Source organism: Hypanus sabinus, chromosome 30, assembly GCF_030144855.1.
Source record: "Hypanus sabinus isolate sHypSab1 chromosome 30, sHypSab1.hap1, whole genome shotgun sequence".
NCBI classification, from domain to species: Eukaryota; Metazoa; Chordata; class Chondrichthyes; order Myliobatiformes; family Dasyatidae; genus Hypanus; species Hypanus sabinus.
The window spans coordinates 30271461-30288910 of record NC_082735.1 but is presented as its reverse complement, the minus strand read 5'-3'; the positions used below and the strand labels follow the sequence as shown (position 1 = coordinate 30288910).

Below are 17450 nucleotides of genomic sequence, written 5' to 3'. Positions count from 1 at the left end.
TGTCGATGTAGATCTTGACCTGATTAGATTTGTACATGACCAGCAGTTAGGAATATTCTTCAGGCTGTGAAATACCCTGGGAATTTCCTGATTCCTGTGAAAAAATGCTTTGGAAAGCCCGGCTGAAAGTGATCTGGGAGCAATGGCTCTCCACAGAAGAATTCTTCCATCATCATCATCTGACATGACCCCTCTGTGCTCGCAGCTGGCAAACTCAGAGCTATTTGCCAATTTCCCTGGAAATCCCACTTTCTCAATGTACTGCAAAGGAATGAAAATCCGTCAGAAACACACAGCAAAAGGAAGAGTATTTGGAACCAAGGTGTCATATAACTAATGTCACATTATCTGCAATGACGTAATCTGATAAATATTGATTGATTGAGATACAGTGAGGAACAGACCCATTTGAGCCAAGCTGTCCAGCAACCCCCACACAGGAGAATTTACTGGTAGCAGTCTCTCGACGTCCGAGGAAGACGAGTGTGTTGCGCAGTTAACGTCTGTGGGCACGCATATGACTTCTGAGGCCGAAGTCCGAAGCGCAGATATGGTTGCAGATGGGGCAAGGAGCACCGCCCGTTGGGGCAGGAGCGGACGCCTTCCTGTGTCTTTCTTGACTCGCCTTGAGGCGCTGCATGCGCCACTTGGGTTGGATGTTGTTTGCTGCCTTGGAGCATAGATTGCGCCACTTGGACCGATCAGCAGTAGTGTGTTCGAGATCGCGGGGCTGGAGTTTGGCCCACTTAAGGTTTGACTTGAGGATGTCCTTGTACCTCTTCCTTGGGTGACCTTGGGCACGGTTGCCCTGCTCCAGTTCTCCGTAGAACAACTGACGCGGCATTCTGGACACATCCATGCGGATCACATGGCCAGTCCATCTGAGCTGAGCCTTCAAAACCTTGTCTTCAATGCCTGTGGAATTGGCTCGGTCCAGGGCTGTCAGGTTGGAGATACGGTCTTGCCAGCGGTTTCGCAGAGCGCGATTGTGGAACTGTTCAAGCTGTTTGACATTTCTTTGATACAGTGTCCAGGTTTCACTGCCATATAGAAGTGATGAGACCACAACAGCATTGTAAACCTTCAGTTTAGTGGAGAGGCGAATGTCTTTGTGCTGCAGAACTTTGACCCAGAGCCTTCCGAGTGCCTGGCTTGCTTTCTGAATCCTTGACGTGATTTCTTTATCAAGGGCACCGTCGCTGGAGATGGTACTCCCCAGGTATTTGAAGTTGTCAACGTTCCATAGCTGTGTGTCATCGATGGTGATGCATGGCTGTGGTGGAGCACTATTAGGTGCAGGCTGCAGGAGGACCTCTGTTTTACCAAGGCCGATTGTCAAGCTGAACAATTTAGATGCGGCAGAGAATCTGCTGACCATTGTTTGTAGGTGGACCTCTTGGTGCACCATGAGTGCGCAGTCATCTGCAAAAAGTGCTTTTTTGGAGAATTTACAATGACCAATTAACCTACCAACCGGTAGATCTGTAGACTGTGAGAGAACACCGAATCACCCGGAGGAAACTCACACAATCCCGAGGAGAACGTACAAACTCCTTATGGGCAGTGGCAGGAATCGAACCTGGGTCGCTAATACTATAACGTGTCGGGCTAACCATTACGCTACTCTGACACCCAGATATATTGTCCATCAATTTCACACTATCATATCTAATATTACCACAATGCCACATAATGACTATATAATGGTGAAACATTACTTCTCCTTGTTCAGAACAAACCCTGCATCAGTGGAAAGAGAAAATGAGTTGATGTTTCCAACCTAAAACCTTTTGTCAGGACAATGGGATCTCAGAGCTGATGTGTTAATTCTGTTTCTCTTTCCACAAATGCTGCCTGCCTTATTCAATGTTTCCAACATTTTCTGCTTTTTTTTTAATTAGGAAAGGATTTTATTAGAAACAAGCGGAAGAGCAGTTTGGCAGTTGATTTTTTTTTTGTATTTTTGTTAGTTTTTCATGCACGGAGGAGGGAATTGGGGGCTAATTATCTTGCAGTGTTTCCTGTGGAGAAGAGGTTTTGGGTGCCGATGTTCTAGTTATATTTTGTGCAGGGGGAGGAGGGTTTGGGGGTGGGGGGGTTGATGATCATGTTGCCATGTTTTTTCTGTTTGTGGGGGGTGGGTTTGCTGTTTCTCTTTGAACTGACTTCCATGGCTTTTCTTTGTATAGTGGCTAGCTGGAGAAGATGAATCTCACAGTTGTATACTGCATATGTAACCAGGTGAACGTTGAACATTACCCTTTATTATTGAAGTGCACTTATGCAAGGGAAAATGGTGACGTCATTGTGCACGTGTGGAGTAGAAAGAAGAGATACAAGGTGCAAGAATGAACATCAAGCGCTGGGAGCTGCTGTTCCCAGGTATGGGGAGGAAAAGTGAATAACATTGATAATAATATTTGATAATAAAGGGTCTAGCTTATATGTGTTTGGAAGTTAAGTACGTGTATGCCAAAGTGTGTATACCTCTCAGTAAAGATGAGATGTATTTATTTATAGTTTTGACATTGTGTATATATGCTTAATGATGATGATACTAATATACCGTTATACTAACTGTAGTATATACCATTCGTATACTGTTATACACTAACTGTATGTATTACCAATGTATACTAATGATATGTACTACTGATAAATACCATTAGTATATAACGGTAGACAAATACAATGCTTACATATTAGTGTACCATTACAGATCCAAATCCATTTCAGGTCAACTTTATTAAAGATTTTTAGCAAACTGCTGCAAAAATTCCTGCAGAGAGTCATATATCACAGATACAGGACCCCAGGCCTACAATGTCCTTATCAACCATCAAGCCCCCATTGGCAGTGACCGTAATCCTATTTTAGTCCTCCCTGGATTTTATCATTCACCTGTGCACTGTGCTTTGGGGTAATTTACAGTGGCCAACATTTATCTGGAAGAAAGTTAGGTCAGCGAGGGATTAGGCTCCTCCACTCTGTCAGTACTGAACCTGGATCACAGAACCAGTGCGCAACACTCATAAAAGGTGGAGGAACTCAGCAAGTCGGGCAGCATCTATGGCGGGACATTACCAGTCGATGCTTCAGGCTGAGACCCTTCATCGGGTCTAAAAAGGAAGGAGACAAAAGTCAGAATAAGAAAGTGGGGCGGCAGTTCTACCACTGTGACACCCCGCATGTGCAGTTCATCAATGGGTTTATCAAAATTCAAAGTACATTTATTATTAAAGTAGGTATACTTTATACAACCTTGAGGTTCATCTCCTTACAGCAGCCATGAAACAAAGAAACCCAATGGGACCCATTAAAAGCAAAAGAAGACCATCGAGTTCCCGTGTGCAGAGACAGAAAGAGAAACAAATCGTGCAGACAATGAACGCAAGCAAACAGCATACAGAACTGAAGTTCACAACGCCAGGCATGCCTGCCACCCCGTATACGCAGTTCATCAAGTGATGGATGTGAATAATGCAAGTTTTAAACCCACTAAAATGCTGCAAAATGCTGGCAGAGATAAACAATAATTATATCTCTCATGTTTTGTAACTTCAAAACATGCAGGTGTAACTTCCAATTTAAGCGAGGCACACACGTATTGCGTGGTAGTGTGATCACGTATGCAATCAACGTATTTTTACATCTAACCCATAATTAATTATTTAAACACAGAAGAATGTTTAATCAAATTATATATAAGAATGCTCAAATAATGTTGAAATATTTAATATACACAATATCCATTAGGCCTCCTGTGGAAAATCATTTAAAATTCACTCTCTATTCACATTGTGCTGCCCATTACTCTGGGATGAAGTCTTTTGGGAAATACTATCTGGATTTCTTGCACAAAATCTTACCTTGGTGGAGCCAGCACATCCTCAAGGAATTCTTCAATCTTATTGACATCGGTTTTTACTTCTCCATTGAAGGTTATAAACGGCGGGTGTGTTCCGGGAGCCAGATTTTGCAAGTCAGCCGGTTTCCTGTTAATTTAGAAAGCAAGAGAATATCGTCAATTAACATCAGCAGAATAATTAAGTAGCGACTTCACAGAATGCTGACACTGTAGAATTATAGTGCTTTACTAGGAGGCCATGAGGAAGTCTCCATTCCCAATAGACTGTGTTCTAATGATGTCTGAAACTCTGGGCTTGATACAACTCTTGACCTGTTGTTCGAATCTTACTTCTTCTTGGTGAGACACCCACACTTCCAACAATCACTGGTATCCAGTGATTCCACACACTGGCATCCAGTGACAGCAGAGAGCCAAATAAGCAAAGAATTAAAAATGGAAGCAGGAAAGCAGGGGGAATTATCACACCATGTAATTAAACAAAAGAAAGATGTGACCAGACAAAGGAAAGATCCTTATCAGGTGGCTACAGTCAGGGTGGATTGGAAATAATATCTCCTCCTCGCTGACAATCAGCTCAGGCGCACCTCAAGGATGCAAGCTTAGCCCACCGATCCACTTTCTGTCTACCCTTGGCTGTGAGACCCGGCACAGCTCAAACGCCTTCTGTAAATTCGCCATTGACTCAACTGTTGCTAGAATCTCAGACGGTGATGAAGTCTGCAGGAGAGAGATAGATCATCTGATTGAGCGGAGTCACAGCAACCCTGCTCTCAATGTCAGTAAGACCAAGAAATTGATTGCAGACTTCCCCTCGGGGAGGGGAAATCTAGAGAACACACTCCAGTCCTTATCAAGGAGTTAGCAGTGGAAGTGGTGAGCAGCTTCATGTTCCTGGGTGTCAACACCTCTGAAGATCTATCTTGGGCCCAAAATACTGATGAAATTATGAAGAAGGCACACCAGTTGCAATACATTATCAGGAGCATGAGGAGATTAGGTATCAAAATTCAATGTACATTTATTATCAAAGTTGATATTTATTGTTGGCGCGTGGCCTAGTGGGCAAGGCGTCAGACTAGTAACCTGAAGGTCACTGGTTCGAGCCTCAGCTGAGGCAACGTGTTTGTGTCCTTGAGCAAGGCACTTAACAACACATTGCACATAACAACACACCGGTGCCAAGCTGTATGGGTCCTAGTGCCCTTCCCTTGGACAACATCAGTGGCATGGAGAGGGGAAGGCCTGCAGCTTGGGCAACTGACAGTCTCCCATATAACCCTGCCCAGGCCTGCGCCCTGGAAACTCCAGGCGCAGATCCATGGTCTCTCGAACCGACGGATGCCACCACCATGTATACATCATACCACTGTGAGATTCATCTCCATAAAGGCAGCCACATAACAAAGAAATCCAAAAGAACCCATAAAAATAGATCGTCAAACATCCAAAGTGCAGAGAAAACAATTTGTTCACACATTAAAAGTAAGTAAGTGGCATTCAGAACAAAAGTGAGTCCACAGACATGAAGCCTGGAGCAGGCCACAGCCTCAGTTCAGTGCAAAGCCGAGTAAACATCGTATGTCACCAAAGACTCGAGCAAGTTTTTACAGATGAACTGTGGGCAGCATTCTGACTGGTTACGTCTCCATCTGGTACGAAGGCTCCAATGCACAGGACTGGAAAAAAGCTGCAGATTGTCACTCCCTCGTTGGCACTTGGCTTTCTACCATTGAAGACATCTTTAAAATGTGATTCCTCAACAAGGTGGCATGCATCATTAAGGACCTTCAGTGTCCAGGACAGGCTCTCTTATCATTACAGGAGGAGGTACAGGAGCTTGAAGACCCACACTCAATGTTTTAGTAACCACCACTTCCCCTCTGCCATCAGATTTCTGAATGGTTCGTGAACACTCACTCATTACTTTGCTTACTCTTTACACCATTTATTTATATTTTATACATTCTAACTGTAATTTGCAGTTATTTTTATATATTTCACCATACAGCTGCTGCAAAACAAGAAGCTTCATGACATTTGTCTTATTCTGATGCAGATAAACAGAAAGGAGGAGGAGGAGAAGAAAGAGAAAACACACATCAAGTTTACTATCACCAGCATATGTCATGAAAAATGCTGGAAATCCAAACCTATGCACACGAAGTGCAGGAGGAATTCCGCAAGTCAGGCAGCATCTGTGGAAATGAATAAACAGTCGACATTTTGGGCCAAGACACTTCTTCCAGACTGGAAAGGAAGGGGGGAAGACGCCAGAATAAAAAGGTGGGGGAAGAGGAAGGAAGATAAGTAGGAGGTGATAGGTGAAAGGGTAAAGGGCTAGAGTGGAAAGCATCTAATAGGAGAGAGATCATAGGAGAAAGGGAAGGAGGAGTGATAGGCAGGTGAGAAGAGGTAAGAGGCCAGAGTGGACAACAGGAGAAGAGAGGAGGCAGAGGGAATTTTTTTGACAGAAGGAAAAATCAATATTCATGCCGTCAGGTTGGAGGCTACACAAATGGAATATAAGGTGTTGCTCCTCCACCCTGAGGGTGGCCTCATCTTGGCACAAGAGGACGTGTCATCATGGGAATGGGAATGAAAATGCTGGGCCATCGGGAAGTTCCGCTTTTGGCGGATGGAGTGGAGGTGCTCAATGTAGCGGTCCCCCAATATGTGACGGGTCTCACAAATATAGAGGAGGCTGCATCGGGAGCACAATAGACTACCCTGGCAGATTCGCAGGTGAATTGTGCTTCACCTGGAAGGACTGGAGGTGAGGGAAAAGGTGTATGGACAGGTGTGGCACTTGGGCCACTTGCAGGGAGAAGTGCTGGGCGGTTGATTAGTGGGGAGGGACAAACGGATGACAGAATCATGGACGGGACGACCCTGTGGAAAGCAGAGAAGTGGGGCAGATAAGGATTTATTTGGTGGTGGAATCCCTTTTAAGATAGCAGAAGTTATGGAAAATGATGTGTTGGATGCGGAGGCTCATTGGGTGGTAGGTGAGGTCAAGTGGAATTCTATCTTTGTTAAGGCGTTGGGAAGACAGTGTGAGAATGGATGCTTCAGAGATGGAGGAGACAGAGGTGAGGGCAGTATCAATAGTGGAGGGAGGGAAAGTGTATTCTTTGAAGAAGAATGTGATGTCCTGGAAGGGAAAACCTCATCCTGGAGCAGATGTGGTGGAGGTGGAGGACATGAGGAAAGGGAATTGCATTTTTACAGGAGAGGGGTGGGAAGAAGTATAGTCAAGATAATCATGTGAACGATGGGTTTCTGACAGATGTCGATCGACAGTTTGTCTCCAGAGATGGAGACAGAGAGATTGAGAAATGGGAGAGAGGTGTTAAGGATAAGAGAGGAGGAGGAGCAATCCACAATATGCTAAGACAGACATAAACTGCAGATAAATAGCTACTCGGTGGAGAGAGTTAGGAGCACCAAGTTTCTCGTAATCCACCTGGTCCCTCAACACCACCTCTTTGGTCAAGGAAGCACAGTAGCGTCTCCACTTCCTGAGGAGATTGAGGCAAGTGAAGCTCACCCAGCCTGCTATTCCAGCTAATTTTTATAGGAGAACCATCAAGAGTGTCCTGAACAGCTACATCACCATCCAGTCCAGGAATTGTAAGACATCTGACTGCAGATCCCTATAAAGGATACTGAGGACTGATGAGAGAATCATTGGGGTCTCTCATCCACCCATCAGAGATATTTAACCAGAGTGCTGTGTATGCATGGCCAAAACAAAATACATTAAACTCACCATCCGTGGAAGTGAACAAACAGTCAACATTTCAGGCCAGGACCTTTCCTTGCAGGAGGATTTGTTACAAGAGGAACAATAACTTCTGGCAATTATACAGGGTTGTTCCAAGACCGAATTTGGAGTATTGTGTACAGATCTGGTCTGCCCATCTAAGGGAGGATACACTCGAGATAGAGTGTAGCAAAGCCTCATAAGGCTGATTCTTGTGATATCATACGAGGAAAGATTAAGCAAGCTTAGCCTTTACTCTCTCGAGAGTTTAGAAGATTCAGAGGTGATTTTTTAATCTTTTTTGTACTTACTGAAATCCAGCGTGATACAGGCCTGTCAAGCCAAGCCAACCCAGCAACCCTTGATTTCACCCTGTCCTGATCACGGGACAATTTACAATGACCCAATTAACATACCAACTGGTACATCTTTGGACCGTGGAAGGAAACTGAAGCACCCGGAGGAAACCCATGTGGTCACGGGGAGAACGTACAAACTCCTTACAGGATAGTGAAGGGAACTGAACCCAGGGAACCTGTTCTATAAAACATTGCGCTAACCACTATGCTACCATTTTCGTTTGTTTTCAATTGTATTTAAGTATTCAAAATTCTTAATAATAGATTCAAGAATGACATTACCCCGAACTGGAGGATTGAGGAGAAATCTGTTAAACCTAGGGAGAAGTGAGCCTTTGAAATTCTCGACTTAACATCAACAGATTTTTGGATAATACTGGAACCTGAGATCACAGGTATCAATGGAAAGATGGATAAGCAACAGCTTGTTAGAAGGAGCAGATGTATTAACCAAAGAGATAAATGCTGATACACAATTGAAAGTGAAAATGAAATGTAATGATTTGGAACACTTTAGTCAATGCCCTTTTTTCCAATTTTCTAAATCTAATTTGACACATTGGCACAGGATTTGAATTTGGATACTTAAGATGTGTATGTGAATTTAAACTCTGACAATGAATCATCTGTTGTTTCATACCAGTTTCAGAGAGCAGGAATTTAATGGTCAAAGGCTTGTTGTTAACTCTGTGTGAGGAAAAAAAATGACTGAAATTACATTAAACATGTGTATTGTAACACTGTTTTGTTATTAATCCTTGATGGGATTACTGTAATTACAAAATATCTACACTGTTGAAAATGAGTCTTTGAAAAGGAGTTTGCCTTCCTAAGAGCACTGGCATGTGTGTTATTCAAAGGTCATTTAAAAAAATCAAAACAGCTTACTAGCAGCCAGATATCAAGAAAATTTACTGTATAAGTATTAAAATAGCAACAAAACGTGGACTTTATTACTTACTGATAATACTCTTGAGTAATAATTCTGGAGTATTGACAATAAGAAGTTGAAGTGAAAAAATGAGTTGAGAAAAATTGGGGATTGAATAAAGACAGAAGTCATATCATTTATTTAAACCCATAAATTCAACAAAGGTTGTATCAATGGCAAGATGTTGTCTGCCACATCTGAGGGCAAAATCTATGGTAGCGTAGTGGTTAGAACAAAGTTTAACATTATCAGCAATCCAGGTTCAATTCCTGCTGCTTCTAGTAAGGAGTTTGTATGTTCTCCCTGTGACTGCATGAGATTTCCTCCGGGTGCTCCAGGTTCCTCCCGCAATCCAAAGGTGTAGTGATTGGAAGGCTGTATGGTCATTGTAATTTGTTCCATGATTAGGCCAGGATTAAACTGGGGGATCGCTGGGTGGTACAGCCCAAAGGGCCTGTTCGTGCTGTACCCTCTATAAAACTAAAAAAAATTAAAAATCAACATTCACCATGTTGAGGATGAGAAAGAGGAAGCACTCTGAAGAAAAACCTAGCAGTTTCTCTGTCTTTCTTTGTGCAGAACTCCCTTTGCACACACAACGTGGAAGAGTACAGCACAGGAACCGGCCCTTCAGCCCACGATGTGCTGAAGGAATCAAGCAAGTAACACCTAATTCCTTCTGTCTACCCCTGGTTCATTGTCGGCATAGTCATGTGCCCACTCAGGAGCCTCTCAAAAGCCCCAATTGTCTCCACTACCACCCCTGGCAGCGCATTCCTAGTACCCACAATTCTCTGTGTGAAAATGCTGCTCTGCACATCTCCTTTGCAATTTTCCCCCTTCTCTCCTTAAATGAATACCTTCTAGTTTTAGACATTTTGACCCAGGAGAAAGGATGTTAGCCATCTTAGATACAGAGAAAATTTTGCCCATAATTTGGGAAACAAACATAATTTGATGAAGATCACTTGACCCTACTACATCAACTAAGTAAAAAGGCTGTAATTGTCACTGGTAGCAAATGAAACCAATTTACAATGGAACACAAGCAGATACTGTACTTGAAGTTTATAGAAAAGAGCAGCATTACAAAATGCTAAAGTGGCAAGCCCAGATATAATGAGCAATAGTTTCGGTTGCGCAATAAACCAATAGCAACGTCGAAGAGAGTACTTTGCAGACCAAAAGAATGAAGCAAGCTACTGGACAAGGCCAATGTGGTCTACAAAGTCCAATGCCAGGGACTGTAGCAAATATTACGTTGGCCAAACTGGGAAAAGCCAATCCACAAGGATCCATGAACATCAACTGGCTGTGGAGCGCCATGACCAACTCTCTCTAGTCTTTAACCATGAAGGCCGAGAGGGCAACATATTCGACTGGGCATCAGTGAAAGGTGTGACGCGAGCAAACACGCGAGTGAATTCCTAGAAGCACGGTTTTCTGTGAACAATTCTGTGAAAGGAGATGTAGACCTCAATCCTATTTATAAGCCAATGCGGGCAAAACTCCAGACCACAACAATGAAGTTTGCCACTGAGCCAATCAGCAATGAGATTTCCTCCCCACATCACGGTTAACGACCAATCAGCAGATTGATAAGTATATACAGGCCAAGCGTTCAGAAGACACACCACAATTAACAGCACACTCATAACGTCTCCTTATTGGTGATGAAACGTCTGCAGATGGATTACCAAGATTGGAGAACAACTCAGTACAACCACCTGAGCTACATATTTTCTAATTTATTTTGAGGAATAAATCCATAAAGTTCCAAAACACTGAATTCTTTCTATTTTCAAAGGACTGGCGAGCAGACTTCCACGTATCACCATCAAAAGGTGGACTCAATGGAAGTTGCTGGCAGTAACCCTCCTTGGATGAAGTAACTCGCACATCAGTGAATTTCTGTTTGTACAGACAACTTGAAATACACACAAGAATGCCAGGCCTTGCTTCAGGTCACACAACTGGCCACAGGTCGAACCTCAGTCCCAGATGTCCATACCTGGCCCATACTCTGAGTCAACCTCTTGGGTAAAGTTATGATGCCCACTCTTCTTGTGTCTCTGGAAATGGCTTGAAGTGAAGTCTGGATAGACCTTCCAAATACATGGATCCATGGATAGTCATCATTATCACTATATGCTGTCGGCAATCGTGGTGACTATGACTGTTCTTGGCAGATTTTTGCACAGAAGTGGTTTGCCTTCTTCTGGGCAGTGTCTTTACAAAATGGGTGACCCCTCCCATTATCAATACTCTTCAGAGATTGTCAGCCTGGCTATATGGTCACATAACCAAGATGTGATATGCAGCAGCTGCTCATTCGACCATCCGCCACCTTCCCTCATGGCTTCACATGATCCTGATAAGCAGGTGCTACACCTTGCCCAAGAGTAGCCAGCAGGCTAGCGGAGGGAAAGAGTACCTCACGCTTCCTTTGGTAGAGACCCATCTCCACCACGCCACCCAACATGGACAGTAAATCAGCAAATAACGAGGACCAAGCTCACACATCAGATGGGATCCGGATACAAACGTAGCAAATATCAGCGCAGAAAGGTAAAGACCTTGGGGTCTCGAAAAAGAATGAATGTGAGGCATTCATAAAGTACTGTTTAAAGTCAAACTGGCAAACAGAGCTGCCAAAATCTCAGAGTTCAAAAGTTAATTCCCATTTGCAGAGTATTAATCGACTTAATCAGAGCGTACAGAATCAATGAGCAGCAAAACAGTAGTGAACTGCATGCAAACTCCTTAATTTTGCTCCGAATGATAAAGTTGAGTTTGTGAGTTGAGACGGCCATGGACAGAATATAAATCACACAACCATTGGAAATGGCAGATGGACATGTAGAGGACAAATTAAAAATCTTTTGTAAAATCATTGGATTATAATTTGTTACTTTATCATTGCTACTAACGATCATTGAAACTACTTTTAAGAAAATAAGAACCAATCTCTGTTGGAGATGCAAATTAGAAGAAAATAATACATTGACAGCAGTAAAAATCTACACAATTTGCAAATACTAAAATCTGATAATGGCTTAAAATTGCAGTAGAAATACATCAGCATGAGATGTGACAATAAATAACACTTAAGGTTTATACTTGGTCAAAACCAAAGAATTATTTATCTGAAGTATCGTTGTCTGGATATCAGGGAGTACCTTCCTGAATTAAGATTAGAAATGCTACAGCTCCCACATATTTTTTCCAAATATTAACCTTTTATTGATTTATTTATTGGAATATAGCATGGAATAGACCCTTCTAGCCATTCAAGCTGCGCAGCCCAGTAATCCCCCAATTTAATCCTAACATAACCACAGGACAATTTACAATGACCAATTAACCTACCAACCTGTACGTCTTGGGACTGTGGGCAGGAACCAGAGCACGCTGAGGAAACAAGCCTATGCAGTCATGGGGAGAACGTACAATTGGACCTGGTTCACTGTTACTGCAAAACATAGTGCTGACCTTCACGCGACCTCCCGATTAGCCGTGTAATAAACCAAAGATCAACAGGGAAAAGAATTTAAAACATTTTCCATTTTATTTATTTCTTCTTTATTTAGGACTACTCGGCAGAGTAGGCCCTTCCAGCCCTCCAAACCGTGTCACCCCAGCAACCCCACCACCATGATTTTACCCTACCGGAGAATTTACAACAACCAATTAACCTACCCAATATGTCTTGGGACTGTGGAAACTGGAGCACCTGGGGAAAACCCACGCATTTTGTGGGAAAGATGTGCCGAGACTCCCTACAGAAGGTTGCCGGAATTGGACTTCTAACTCCAGACCACCCTGAGGATTTTCAAGTACTAGTGCTAAAACCTTGGAAAAATTAGGCTCTTGTAAACATTACAAGCAACCAGATGCAAAACAGTTCTTTGAATGAATTCACTGGTTATCTGTTTAAAACCAAATTTTTAAAATCCCAAATGAGCTGTATTGAATTATTATCCCATGCAAAGAACACTGGGCGAGGGAAGAAGGACAATGGCAGTCCAGTCAAGAAAGACACTGGAAGCAGCAAAGTCTGGAATCTAGACAACAAGATGGAAGAACTCAGTGGGGTGAGCTGGATCTGGGAGAGGAAAGGAATTGTTTCAGGTCCTGATACAATGTTTCAACCCAAAACATTGTCAATCCAGCCAAACTTGGCCAACAATTCTCGCTGTCCAGTCCAGAGACTAAAAAGAATCTGCATTCTTGGCCAGTCATGTGTTCCCCAGGGCTACAAATCCTTCCATTGCGCATACTTAATGAAACAGGAATTTGGCTGTGAATTCATCTACATATAAGATCTTTTCTTCTATTTATCCCAGTTAAAGGTCGTTTGATTTCATGATTTAAAAATTACTATAGAGGCTGAAATGAAAACAGAAACTGCTAGAAAAGTCAAGAAATATATTTGAAAAGAAAAGCAGGGGTTAATGTTTCAGGTTGACGTTCAAAATTTCGAAGTAAATTTATTATCAAAGTACGTATATGTCACCAAATACTACTCTGAGATTCATGGTCTTGCAGACACTCACAGCAGAACAGAGAAATGCAATTACATCAATGAAATACTACACACAAAGAAAGACTGACAAGCTGTGCAAATTCTAAAAAACAAGTAATACTAAATAAATAAATAAAATTGAGAACATGGGTTGTGGATTCACTGACAGTGGGTCCATGGGTTGTGATCCATTGTCAGTTCAGTGTAGTGGTGAGTGAAGATGTCCACAGCACGTTAGCATCTTGATAGCTGACAAGTAACAACTGCTCCTAAACCTGGGGGTATGGGACCTGAGGCACCTGTGCTTCCTCCCTGATGGGAGCAGTGAGAGGACAGCATGGTCCTACACCAGTTCCAACAAAGGGTCTTCAAGCTAAACCATTAACTCTGTTTCTCTTCCTGCTGGCATTTCCTGACTGAGTGCTTTTCATACTTTCTGTTTCCCTTTTGGCTTCATTATTGTAATGTTGACTAGGTATTTTTCTAAAATCTTTTCACACAAGAGGAGGTGAGGAGCCCATCTCGGGTAAAGCTCTCCCAACCACTGATCACACCTACACAGAACGCTGTGTCAGAAAAGCAGCATCTATCATGAGGGAACCACCACCACCCAGATCATGCTCTCTGTTTGCAACTGCCATCAGGGAGGAGGTACAGGAGCCTCAGGACTCACACCACCAGGTTTAAGAACAGTTATTACCCCTCAACCATCAGGCGCCTGAACCAGTGAGGATAACTTCACTTGCCCCATCACTGAACTGTTCCCACAACCTATGAACTCACCTTGAAAGACGCTTTATCTCACGTTCTCAATATTTATTGCTTATTTATTTATTATCATTATTTCTTTTATTTTTGTATTTGAAATACGTTGTCTTTTGCACGTTGGCCATTTGTCAGTCCTGTTGGGTACGTTCTTTTATCAAGGCTCTTGGATTTGCTGAGTATGCCCACACAAATAAAATGAATCTCAGGGTTGTGTATAGTGACATTTATGTACTTTGATAATAAATTTGCTTTGAGCTGTCAAAAAAAGGGTGGTAAACCTGCTGTTTTCCTCAAAAATAAAACATATTGTCACCTAAAAATTGCTCCCAGCTGTGGTTAAAGTCGCCCAAGAACAATTTATGATTGCTATGACTCTGAGATTGTGTTTCAGCGTCTCGGCGCACAGCAGCTACAGCAGCTGTTGACTTTATAAAACTGTATATGATTTTCTATTTTCTGCCGCTGTAGTGTTTTACCAGTTTGGTTTGGATTTTGAGCAGCTGCCCTACCAATTGCACCATAAACATTTGCAGAATGACAGTGCCACGTGATAAGAAGCTAATTCCGATGTACAAATACACCACGTTGAAGAGATACAATTAGCCTGGAAGGATTTGTAATTTTGTGACCCATAAATCCATTCCTATCTCAGCTTTCAATCGTTTGCAGCTCAAAAGCCGAAACAAATACTAAATTCGTGCAACTAAAATTTATGAGAAGATTGACAATGTTTAATATAGTTACTCATTAAGTCCTTGCATTCCTAATTTTCAACATCAAACTTCATCATACAAAATGTTTTCCTGTGCTGAAGTTCTAAATTTAAACTTGTTCGTATGCAGTGCCCTTCCGTACCATTTTCTGAAACTTAACACAAGATAAGTACTGATCTTGCATTAAACATAAAGAAGTAAATAATTCTGATGATATCTTAGCCACGTTCGCAAATGCAGCCTTTGCTTCATGCTATGACTTATTAATTAATCACAGGTATCACACCATAATCTTGATGACCTATACTACTGGCAGAAAAATGAACTTGGAGAAACATTCATGTTGCTATTTAATTCCTGATTTAACAAATGACTATAATTTGGAACAGGATGACAATTGCATGCGGCAAATAAAGCAAATTTGAACATATGGGTGTTATAGCAATTGGCTAACAAAACAGCTGATAGATTGATGGATTTTGACTTTCAAAAACAAAAGTTTCCTTAGATTGGAATAGTGGATATAACTTCTTTATTGAAAAGAAGAGGGAGACAGTTGGGAATTACAGACCAGTTGCTTTATCATGGGAAATTTTAGAAACTATTATTAAGCAGTGGACAGATGAATTATAGACGATCAGGGAGAGGCAACATGGTTCTGTGAAAGCATAGCATGTTTTTTTTGGGTGGCAGAGTAGAGATTCATCTCTACCAAAGGTAGTGCAAGGCACTCCTTCCCTCCATGATCCTGCAGGTCACCCTTGGGCAAGGTGTAGCACCTGCTTATCCCCCTGATCGGAGACACATGAAGCCATGGGAGCAGGTAGTGGATGGTCGTATGAGCAGCTGGTGCAGATCACAAGTCCTGGTTATGCGACCACTGTCGCCAGGCAGACTATCTCCAAAGAGCATTGATAAGGGCTGGGATCCCCTGTCCTGTAAAGACACAGCTCAGAAGAAGGCAACGGGAAACCACTTCTGTAGAAAAATTCGCCAAGAACAATCATGGTCAAAAGACCATGTTCACCTACATCATACAATATGGCACATAACAATGATGACGATGATATTATTTTTTACTAATTTATTCAGGTTCGAAGGACCAAAGTGAGCTGAGAATTAAGAGGAACCAGTGGTTTCCAGGAGGCAATTGATAAGATCTCAGTAGAAGATAAATGTTTGTGGCGGATGATGCTGTGTATTGGCATGGATCAAAAACTGGCTGGCTGGCATGAAAAAGAGAGTAGACATTAAAAAGTCACTGGTGTGTGGAGTGTCACAGGGATTGGTGCTGGGACTTCAACTTTCTGCTGTTTGTATAAATGGTATTCACACGGCAGAATCATTAAATTTGATGATGAGATAAAGAATGGGAAGTGAGTACTGTAGAGACACGAAGATGCTGCCAATATGGACACGGTAAGCAAATGGGCAGAGATCTGACAAATGGAGTATTATATGGAGAACTGGAAAATTGCTCATTTTGGCAAGAAAAAAATCTAGAAGGTATTATTTAAATTGTAAGTGATTATGAAGCTGAGATGTTGACTCACATAAAGCTAGGATACAGACACAGCAAATAGTAATGGAAACTGTGTACAGGGGGATCCTCGGGTGCAAGTCCTTAGCTCACTGGAAGTTGAAACACAACTAGATAGGATGGTAAAGAAGGGATTGGCATATTGTCTTCACTGGTCTGGGCGTTGACTGTAAATGTAGGAAAGTCACATTGTAGCTGGATAAAATATTGGCTTGGGCCACATTTGGAGTATTGCTTGCTGTCTGCATTACAGAAAGAATGGGGTGACTTTGGAGAGAATGCAGAAGAGATTTAATAGGTTGTTGTCTGAGTTAGAGTCTATTAATCATAAGGAGCCCTGGAGCTCTGAAAGCTGAAGGCCAAGCTGAGAGAAGCATGTAAAATTAATTATTAGAGTATATTTGTTTAAGTATAAGATAGATAGATACTTTATTGATCCCAAAATTACAGTGTTACAGTAGCATTACAAGTGTACAGATATATAAATATTGAAAGAAAAGTAAGAAAGAATAAAAATAAGTTACCTTAAAAATAAGATGTACAAGATTTACAAGTCAAAGACTGCAAGATCACTTCCCCCGGTTATAGGTTGACTCATTACAGAGCCTGATGGCCGAGGGTAAGAAGGACCTCATATAATGCTCTTTGGAGCAGTGCAGTTGTCCTAATTGTCTTAAAAGTGTTGATATGGCAGATAGCAAGAGTCCTTTCCTCAGAGCAAAATACTTGAGGGTTTACTGCAGATTTAAGATGAGAGGAATGATTTAAAACTCACATAATGCTGGAGGAGCTCGGCAGGTCAGGCAGCATCAATAGAAATGAATAACATTCGGCGTTTTGGGCCGAGATCCTTCATCGGGACTTCATTCAGGAAGTTTGAAGAAGACCTACTACAAGTTGAGTACCCCAAATCTGAAAATCTCCGAAATCAAAAAAATTTTGAGCACTGACGTCACATGGTAAATAGGAAATTCCACAAG

General features: G+C 42.1%; 1 protein-coding gene across 1 annotated transcript in view; it reads right to left on the bottom strand.

Annotated features, from left to right (window-relative positions):
• The window catches only part of LOC132383501 (chloride intracellular channel protein 4), a 154425-nt gene that overhangs the window by 50449 nt on the left and 86526 nt on the right, over positions 1 to 17450 (bottom strand). Inside the window, exon 3 of the mRNA XM_059954536.1 lies at positions 3870 to 3995. Within this exon, the coding sequence (XP_059810519.1) occupies positions 3870 to 3995 (126 nt within the window). The remainder of the gene's footprint in view (positions 1 to 3869; positions 3996 to 17450) is intronic.